Here is a 10079-nt window from a genome sequence, read left to right on the forward strand (position 1 = left end):
AAATAGTGTTTTTAAGACACAATATTATTGAGATTTTGTGTTAGGGATATATAAATATGAAATCATGTTTTTAAAACACAAATTATAAATAACATGAATAAAATTATATTTTTGCCTTAAACCAGATGGGACAAGAGACTATATGTTATAATTATTAGACAATTCCAACTAAATTCAAATCTATGTTGAAACAGTTTTTTTTTTTTTTTTTAAAAAAAATTCTATGTTGAAAGTTGAAACAACTTCTAAAATAAATGTATGTTAAAACAATTTCGTTTTGAACACATTAAAAAATAATTTAAGATTCTTTATTATTATTATTATTATTTTCCGATAAAAGATTCTTTCTCTAATCTATGGATAAGGAGGATGCGCACTGCACGGCACAAACTTTTTGCAAATTCGTTCATTTTAGACGTCACGGGCTCGGTAAGACTTGGAGAAGTGTATTTCAAAGTCTGACGTGGTTAAATTTGATTGGACAATAGACCTCCCTTTACGTGGATCTCTTAAAAGGGTGCCAAATCTCGTGTCTATGACACATTCCCATATTTTACCCATTTCAAAAATATTTACTACTACTTGCTACTACCAAAAATACTAAACTCACAGCACGTTCACCACACTGTAGCTCGTCACTAAAACCAATAGAATTTCGCCACGTATTGAATCTCCAATTCAAATTTTGCCAATTTCTCACAAAATTACAATTCTAATTGGCTGTCACCAAATTCTACGTAACCGAAATGTCCACTCGTCGTTAATCTAAATCCCCCAACTGTTTAACCAGCTCTTTTATTAACATGCTCAAATTTCCGTTTCTTTTTTTGGTAAAACCCTAATCTCTTCATTTCATTTCATCAAAATCTGAATCTCTCTCTCTCCTCGGTGGTCTCTCCGATCTGCGAGAAAAAGCAAAACGCTAGAAGATATCTGAGCCGCCGACGACGACGACGACGAACAGTACGGCCATTTCTAATCTCATTTCAATTTCGACATTTTATGTTATTTGTGGTTGAGATTTTGAAAATTGGGTTTCTTTGATGCGAAAGCGAAAATTCAATTAGGTTTTTGAGCGCAATTCAGATGAATCTTTGTAATTCTAAGGTGTTTCGATTTGATTTGTTTTTTTTTTTTTTTTTTGTAGGTTTTGTGATCGCAGAGGAAAGGTTTTGGTTTTTAATCTGATCGGAATTTTCAGTCAAATTTTGCGAATTTTTTTTTTTTTTTTTGTAGGTTTTGTGATCGCAGAGGAAAGGTTTTGGTTTTTAATCTGATCGGAATTTTCAGTCAAATTTTGCGATTTTAGAATAAGATAACGATGAAAAGTGTTGAGCGAATTGCGAATGTAGCTTTAGCAGGTTGGTTTTTTTTAACCTAATTATCAATTGCTTTTATTTAAAGAGTGAGACTTTATGGTATTGTTCAAACTGCAATGGAATTTAGGTTCTTGAGGCTGATTGTTTATTGGGTAAAGATTGAAAATTCTTGCGGTTCTTGGATTGAATACTTTTCTTTTCATAAGAAAATGGGTATTCCGTTTTTGTTAAAATTGTGTTTGTGTGTAAGCACATGCATACAATGGCTTGAATTTCAAAAAAAAAAAAAATTGAAGCTCAGCTATGGTGGTTCAGCTATGACTTTTTGTCATTTCCATGAATTACGTTAAAAGCGACACCTTTTGTTAAGTGGACCTTCGAAGTCTTGCATTTAGTGTGCATAAATTTTCATAACCAAAATGAAAATCTCACCAATTTTGTTTTTGCTTTTTCCTTATAATATCACCAATTGAAACCAATATTTATTAAGAAAAAAAAAAAATTTCAGCAATTGAAATTTTTACCCTAGTCTAGATTATTTTATACATGCGATCAATTTATATTTTTGGCTGTTTGCTAAGTCTTATTTCATTCATGGCTCTGGGCTGCTTTGTCCACTTTTAGATAAAGTGGCTGTCTTACAAAATTGAATATTACACAGAATTCTGTCTTCATGTTTGTATGACCTTGCTTGTTCATTTATATGTTTGCTATATATTTGTCTGGATGAGTGATTAATTTGCTTGTTAGGTTTTTTCTTCCACTTGTCTTTGTGAGTTTACCCTCTTAGACCCTAAGTTTTGGTATGGTGAAAAAGAAAACCCAAGAAAATTTGTGCCAATGAGTTCTAGCTCAAATGACAGCACCTCTTCCCACAATAATGGGTTGAAGGGTGAGGTCTTGGGTTTGAAACCCAGTGACTTGTGTGTTTATCTTACTAATTATAAAATTGCAAATGTGTGTTCAAAATAGTGGTGAAGCTATCTGTTTTTGCATTTGCTCCCTGGGTGGCTGTTTTGGTAGTATTTGGTAGGCATTAATCTTTCAAGTGCAACGGTTGATCTGAAATTGGTTATGTGTATTTCAAATGACTCTATGCTGTAGCCCATTGTCCCTGAGATGCTGCTGCAAAAATTTTATTTTGTTAAAAAACTGCGTAGTGTATGTCTCATGTCCTTGAGATAGTGGAGCCTGTGGTTTTTAGACCAAATGGAATCTCCTCTCTATTAACATGGGCGGAGGCTGGGCATTGGTCAATCCTGTATGGGTGCATGAGTTGTACTTATATTTGCCTTATAAAAATGTCCTGGAAATGATGGAACTTGACCTTATGCAACTTATATGCTGTTTTCTTAATGCAGGTTTAACTTTAGCACCACTTGTTATGAAGGTAGATCCAAACTTAAATGTTATTTTGACTGCGTCCCTCACAGTTTTTGTGGGTTGCTACAGATCTGTCAAGCCAACTCCGCCTTCTGTAAGTACAGCGGCACTAATATTCATCATCTTGACATCTTCCACAACGTTTGTTTTTTTACATCTCCAGATCAAGCTTTGTGAAATATGTTATATTTATGCAGGAGACAATGTCTAATGAGCATGCCATGCGTTTCCCTTTTGTTGGGAGTGCAATGCTGTTATCACTATTTTTGCTTTTTAAGTTTCTATCAAAGGACTTGGTCAATGCTGTCTTGACATGCTACTTCTTTGTGCTTGGGATCGTTGCCCTTTCGTATGTTCCTTCCATATGAGACTATTATCATTTATAATAATTGAAATATTATCCGCTTCTTGTTTGCTTCTTTATCTTACATAGTCTCTCTTTTAATTTTTCAGGGCAACACTTTTACCTGCCATTAAACGTTATTTACCGACGCATTGGAATCAGGACGTTATTAGCTGGCATTTTCCTTACTTCCGTTGTATGTATTGTCCATGGTTTTTATTATTTATAATTGTTTTTGTGAATATTCTTGTGATAGTTGGAATCCAATTGTATTTTTTCATATCTGCACGTCTTAATAGTTAATATCACTAGTAAATTGGTGCTAATATCTTCTTTAAGTAAATATTTGATAGACTATGCAAATATGGTTCTGCTCTATATATTGTTATTCTGCAGTATGTTCAGATATTTAATTGGGCCATAACTGTTCTTTGTTTTGGTAATCGATGGTACTTGTTTTCTCAATTACCTTCTCAATATTTATTTAGTTTGGCTTTGAACTTTGTTCTGAGATGGCAAGTTTGTGAGTATAAATTTAAGGACAAAGTATACTGTCTACTTAACTTTTTCTTTTTTTTTAAAGTATACTCTTGTGAGTTTCACATTGTGTATGCATTCCTATGGGCCATGCTAATCTTTCTATATATATGTTTTTTGGTACTCTTTGAACATAATGGAGTCATTCTGCATCTTAAAATAAAAAAGGAATTGAGGGCAGAAAGAGAGGGACACAGAGAGATACTGTGCGTGTGCGTGCTGTGTTTTGTTTATTACATAGTGTCATTAATGCCCCTTGTCGTATGTGCTCAATTAGTTAGAGTCTGAACAGCTTCTTCTTTGGACACTGTGTTTTAACATCTTTTTTGATAAGTCATGTGTTTTAACTTCTATATGCCAATCTTGGTCTAGTGCATGATAATTTTTTTTCTTTGATGTCTGTCATGATGTTAAAGCATTCTTTTTGGTCTTCCACTCTGCTGAGTTTTCATTTGATCCGGTTGACTTTATCTTGCTTGTATTATGCAGAATGATATTTTTCCTTCACCTTTCTTACACAGCTTTGGACGTTGAGTTCACAAGGTCTCAGATTGTTGCTGCAATCCCTGGAACCTTTTTCTGTGCATGGTATGCTTCACAGAAGCATTGGCTAGCTAACAATATACTGGGACTTTCCTTCTGCATTCAGGTTTGTTAGCATCCTCTTAAAATAAACCTCTGTGTTGCCAGTGTCTGTATTCAATAAGAATCACCTTGCCATTACTTATTTGAATCTTTAGTTTCTTTGAAAATTTCCTATAGTATTTTATGAATTATGGTAGATAGTTTCATGTTTCATAATATCTTATATTTTGTGTTATAACTATGAGTTTTACTTGTAAGCAATTTAGTTATACTCCTGCTTAATCCGCCATCATTTCTTGATATCAAGTAACTAATAATGCTTGGTCAATGCAATTGTTTGGTGCTATGTTTGCATCATTTACATTTCTAGTATTCTTTAGGAACAAATCAAAGGTTGTTATAGTTGGGTGAGACGTATATCAAGTTCCTGCCATGATATTTATATCTGAAAAGGAAATAATAAATCACCTAAAAGAGAGCGAGCATCTGGCATGCGCTCTTGTTTTTATAATTTCTTTAGGAACTGATGCTATTTAAGCATTTTGTTTAATTATTTCTCATCACCTTCCCATTGACATTAGGAATTTAATTTAATGGTATCATATGGGCTTGTAACAATGGCATGGTGCTTCATTATCCTGATATGTCCACATGTGTGTTTTATATTCAATCATTAACTCCAACCGGTGTACGAAAATAATCTCTTTGAGATACTTTTATGGATTCTTTGTGTCATTCAACAAAGAGATTAATAAAGTACACAAGACATCCTGAACTTCAGGGATTATCTAAAAATGCTAGAAAAGGAAATAAGTGAGTATTTCATCCAATCAGAAAAACATTGTAGTATTAATCGTTTGATCATGTGGATTGCCATTAACCTCCATCAAACATTATACTATTTCACTCATGCCAAATTGTTCACTAGACACATGAAGGAACTGCATTCCAGGCTTTCAAATTTCTTTCGCAATGAAAACTATGTCGGAAAACTCTCTTTCCAACATAACCCAAGAAGTTCCAAATAAAGCTGTTTACACAAAAGACCAAATATCTCTAGCCACCATACAGTGAGGTAGAAAGTGCTCAGCTGAGTCCCTGTTACTCTTGCACATAGAATGTCGATCGGTAATCAACATGTTTTGCTTCCGTAGACTATTAAGTGTTAGAGTTCTATCTAATGATGCTGTCCATGCAAAGAATGCCACCTTTCTAGGCACCTTATCACCCCAGATACTTTTCAATGGAGAATTAGCCCTTATGGCACCTCTCAAAACTCAATAAGAGCAAACATCTAACTTCCCTGCTTTTGATGGTTTTCAAGCTATACTCCTAGTACTCAATCCTCCTCTAGTCCAGGAGGGAATTCGAGTTCATTAGATCAAAGAAGTTATCCACAAACTTCAATTCCCAAGCTTAAGTTGACTGGTTAACTGAGGATTCCAAGCATGATCACCACCCAAATAGGAAGCTTTATTTAGTCAATATTGTTATGAACAATTTTAGATCCATTTTTGTTCATGTAAAGTATAGTTACCGACTGGGTATGATGATTTGATAGATTTCATTTTTTATTATTTGCAGGGAATTGAGATGCTTTCTCTTGGGTCTTTCAAGACTGGCGCCATTCTTTTGGTAAGACGTGGGACTTTGGATTTAGTTATTTCCTACTAATTAGTATTACCACTCTAATGTATATTGTGCTTTCCCCCTTGGTGCAAAATTTACCAAAAAGAAACATGTACTCTGTGTGTGTGTGTGTGTGTGCATATATATCTTATATCTCTATGGGTTGTAGCTAATAGCCTTGTAGCTCAATTCTCACCTTTTGGTGTTTTCAACTGAGACGTCCAGAGTTTAAACACCCCCCCCCCACTCCCTCTCTCTTTTCCCTAACTACTAAATTATCAAAAAATATCTCTATGGGTTGTGATAATATTCCCCAGGTTGTTCTTTTTTGCAAATATCTTGTTCCTAAGATCTGTTGCTGTTAGGGGCCTACCAATTAGCTGAGCTGTTTGGTGCAGCTCATCAGGGGCTTGGCTCAGCATGCTTATGAACTAAGCCTGTATTGTCACCCTTTTCCAGGCTCATAAAAAAACAAGTGAAGCCTGAAAATACATGGACTTATTCAATTTTTGGCCTCCCCAAGTATGAACTAAGCTTGGTTACAGATGCATAAGATAGATAAAAAACTAAAACATGCTGTAATTAATCTTACATTGCTTGTTTAGACTATTGTCAAGTCGTGCTTCATGTTGATGTGTTAACTGTAGTTTTCCCCTTTTGATAATCTTCCTATCTCTTAAGTTATACATTTAATGTTAGCTTCTTGAAATATTTTGGAATTTTCAGATGTAATACATTAAGAATATGCTTCCTGTTGCACATTGTCTGACACTGTTGAGATGTTGTATAACTATACCTTAAAATGCAATTACCATGCTCAGATCATCTTTCTGTGTATATGTAACTTTTCCCTTACTCATCTATTGCAGGCTGGACTTTTTGTGTATGATATTTTCTGGGTTTTCTTCACTCCAGTGATGGTTAGTGTTGCAAAATCTTTTGATGCTCCTATTAAGGTTAGTAATCCACTTAATTGAAATGTACATGTACCCTATTAAAATTCCTTTTAGTCTTTTGAATTCTACATGTGTTCCACTGCTTCATATTTGTAGTTGATGCTGCCTATCATTCTAATTACCACATTGTTCAATTTCTCTGCAGCTTTTGTTCCCTACAGCAGATACCGCTCGACCATATTCTATGCTTGGACTTGGTGACATCGTAATCCCTGGTAAGGTTGAGCCTTTAAGTGGTCTGTGAAGGTTATGTATGGTTTGATGTTTGTGATTTTGTTACTAAAGTCACTCGGGTCTTGAGTGTTGGATTATGTGAAATAAGTGGGATACATTCATGGCTGTTGTAGACCTTGAACGTTTTTTTAACACCATTATCTATATCCAGTGGTGCAGTGTCTTGACATGAATAACTTCCCTTGCTTCTGGGATTAGTCTTTCAAAATCTTGTGCATCATTTGCAGCTAACATCACTTCTAGTGTTGTGTTGAGGTTTTATGTTCAAGGCACATGGGGAACTTTTTGATTGAACTGCCTAGAAATGTCTTTGTTATGCTTTTTATGGCACATTTATAAAATTTGTGAGCACCTTCCACTTGAGAGCATATGTTCTAGGACCCATTTCTGCCCTGCATTACCTAGCTTGGCTTTATTTTTGCTCTCTCTCTCTCTCTCTCTCTCAATTTAGTCTTTGGGTGGTGGATGGAAATTGTCCAGAAGAAAATTTTCAACCTCTGTTTTCATCTGAGGATTTTTTGAAAAATTCTTTTGCCCTTAATCATAATTTATAAATTAGAATCAATCTGCATTTACTCCAAGGTGAGAAGTTGAGCATATCTACCTTTTAGGTAAATATATCAATAAAATTTTCCTTTTTACTATGGTAAGGCAGTTCTAGTAAATTTTGATACAAATTACACCGATCAAGTGATCAATGTTCTCTCTGGCTCAACAAAACTGTTTGGACGCATCTTTGCCCTTGGGAAGCAAAATGAGCTCTGAAAATACTCCTATGCCACAGCTACCTCATCTATGTATTGGATGTTATGTTAAGTCTTTGGGCAGTCATTTAAGTGTGAATTTCTTCAATTTATAGCTTGCCAATGTGTTTAATGTGTGCCTCATTCAAATCATTTTTTTATAAACTTACTCAGTTTTGTATTTATTTTCCCCTTAGGTATTTTTGTAGCGTTGGCTTTGCGATTTGATGTGTCTAGAGGGAAACACAGCCAGTACTTTAGGAGTGCATTTCTGGGATATTCTGTTGGTTTGGTGCTTACAATTGTTGTCATGAACTGGTTCCAGGCTGCACAGGTGACTATTGAATGTTCTTTATTGTATTCATCTTTATATTCTACTTTCCGGGAATGTTCCTTCACTTTACTGCATGATTCTGATGGTTTTTTTTCTTACTATACCTTCCAGCCTGCTCTATTGTATATTGTACCTTCTGTCATTGGATTTTTGGCGGCTCATTGCATATGGAATGGTGAAGTCAAACCGGTTTGTTCATCACCCTTGTATTAATTAGTCTCTGCTATCTGCACAGATTGTCTCATTTTAATGTACTCAATTAATTTTTAATAATTACATATGCATAAAATAGAATTAGAAACTTGTCCTATAGAATCCATGTATGGTATAACCAGTGACAAACAAAGAACTATGCATGGCCAACAGAGATCTAAGCCAATGACATGCCAGTCTCTTATTTCCATCCCTCAAAGTTTGCATGAATTTTGTTTTTCGTCCTTAAACTTTTAGAAGTTCATTTGTTTCTCTAATATTTTTAAAGAGTTTTCTTCAATACTTTAGAGGCAAAAAATAGGGACCAAAAAGAACTTTTTTTCAGTAGTTATAGATGAAAAAAAGATACTTTTCAAAGTTTAATAACAGAAAGTGTTACATTTCTGTAGTTTAGGGACGAAAAACAAACATTTTGAAGTTTAGAAACGAAAAATGAAATTCATGTATACTTCAAGACTGAAAACAATAATTTAGTCAAGGTAAAAATTAGGGGTCTTGATCTTGCCAATAAGCTTTTAGCTCAAATGGCACTTCCTTCTCTCATAAGAATGGATGCAAGGTGAGGTTGCAGCTTCTTCAAAACTCGCTGAGTGCATGTGTAACTTACTAAGGAAAATAAAATTCAAAAGAAGAAGATTGTATCTTGGTCACAAAGTTATGGTTAAAGAACGAGAGCTCAAGGTTTTAAAAATGATCAGAGTTTTATTGTTGATAATTGTCTTCACATCTTTGTCAAAAAGTTTAGCGACCATTGTTGTTAGAAACGCATTATCATTATCTTTTTTTTTTTTTGGGGGAATAAGATCATTATCAATTTAACAGAGTTGTTCTCAACCTTTCTTCTATGTGTAAATGGTAATGTATGAGTTGAGATCGCTAGCAAAATCTCAATAAATATTCAATCATTCTCTACCTTTAGTTGCAAAACATGGCCAACAGAATGCTGCTTTATGTTCTCCTAAATAATAGTTGAAATCATATTGCTTAGAATGGTTTGGTTTTCTAAAATATAAAAGTCACAATATGTTTGCTCATGTTGACCATGCAAAGCTTGTCAATTTTAATTAGTTGATTTTGTTATATGGCCATACTTGGTTGATTAATGTACTGTTTTCTTTGTCATACTATGCAGTTGTTGGCGTTTGACGAGTCTAAGGCTGCTAATTCATCCGAAGAAAGTAGTGACAGCGATGCTAATTCTAGCAAGAAGTTGGAATAAGTTGCAGAGCCCTGGACTCAGGAATTTTCCACCTCAAGGAAAGAAATACTTCTCCTCTCTTATCTTCTCTGAGGCCCCCAAACGCATTTAAAGCTTAATCATGGCTAACTTATTCAACTTCACACCGCTGTAACAGATTTTGGGATTAAGATATTAAGGAAGGAATAATATTTTAGCCTTTTATAACCTAATACAGCCGTTTTTTTAAGTTCTTTCATTATGGGGCCCAATACAACCGATTTTTTTCAATAATATCTTTTTCTACTGCCCCGTTTGGGGGTCTTAAGAGTTAAGAGTTAACATCACACAATTTTTATTGCATACTTCTTTTTCTTTTTAAATCTTATTTCTCAACCCTCTTTTTCTCTTAGGCTGTGTTTGTTTTGGGTGTAAATGAAATTCGGAAAATATGTTACACCTAGCAGCATGGTTGATTTCACATGTAAAATAAAGTCAAATGGAAAATCTTAAACTTTGACCGTAAAATAAGCCCGTTGACCTGGAAAATCATTTGCACGTCCCATTTACCTTCAAATGATTTTCTGGACACCCAAAGAGAGAGACAGAGAGAGACAGAAAGAGCA

The 10079-nt window shown here is 34.5% G+C and overlaps 1 protein-coding gene across 2 annotated transcripts; it reads left to right on the forward strand.

Annotated features, from left to right (window-relative positions):
* The first annotated feature begins 823 nt into the window (after window positions 1-823).
* On the forward strand, window positions 824-9712 carry LOC111987760 (signal peptide peptidase). Of its 2 annotated transcripts, none has more exons than XM_024019501.2 (11): window positions 824-963; window positions 2681-2796; window positions 2900-3051; window positions 3156-3241; window positions 4104-4231; window positions 5752-5802; window positions 6666-6752; window positions 6898-6967; window positions 7927-8063; window positions 8175-8252; window positions 9409-9712. In XM_024019501.2, exons 2-11 carry the CDS (start codon window positions 2704-2706, stop codon window positions 9493-9495), a joined length of 969 nt encoding a protein of 322 aa, XP_023875269.2. In that variant the 5' UTR covers window positions 824-963; window positions 2681-2703; the 3' UTR covers window positions 9496-9712. The 2 variants fall into 2 exon arrangements, with proteins under 2 accessions (XP_023875269.2, XP_065621144.1); XM_065765072.1 differs by lacking the exon at window positions 824-963 and adding an exon at window positions 1241-1361.
* The last annotated feature ends 367 nt before the right edge of the window (window positions 9713-10079 follow it).

This window comes from Quercus suber, unplaced genomic scaffold (genome assembly GCF_002906115.3).
Source record: "Quercus suber isolate HL8 unplaced genomic scaffold, Cork oak 2.0 scaffold_606, whole genome shotgun sequence".
Classification (NCBI taxonomy): Eukaryota; Viridiplantae; Streptophyta; class Magnoliopsida; order Fagales; family Fagaceae; genus Quercus; species Quercus suber.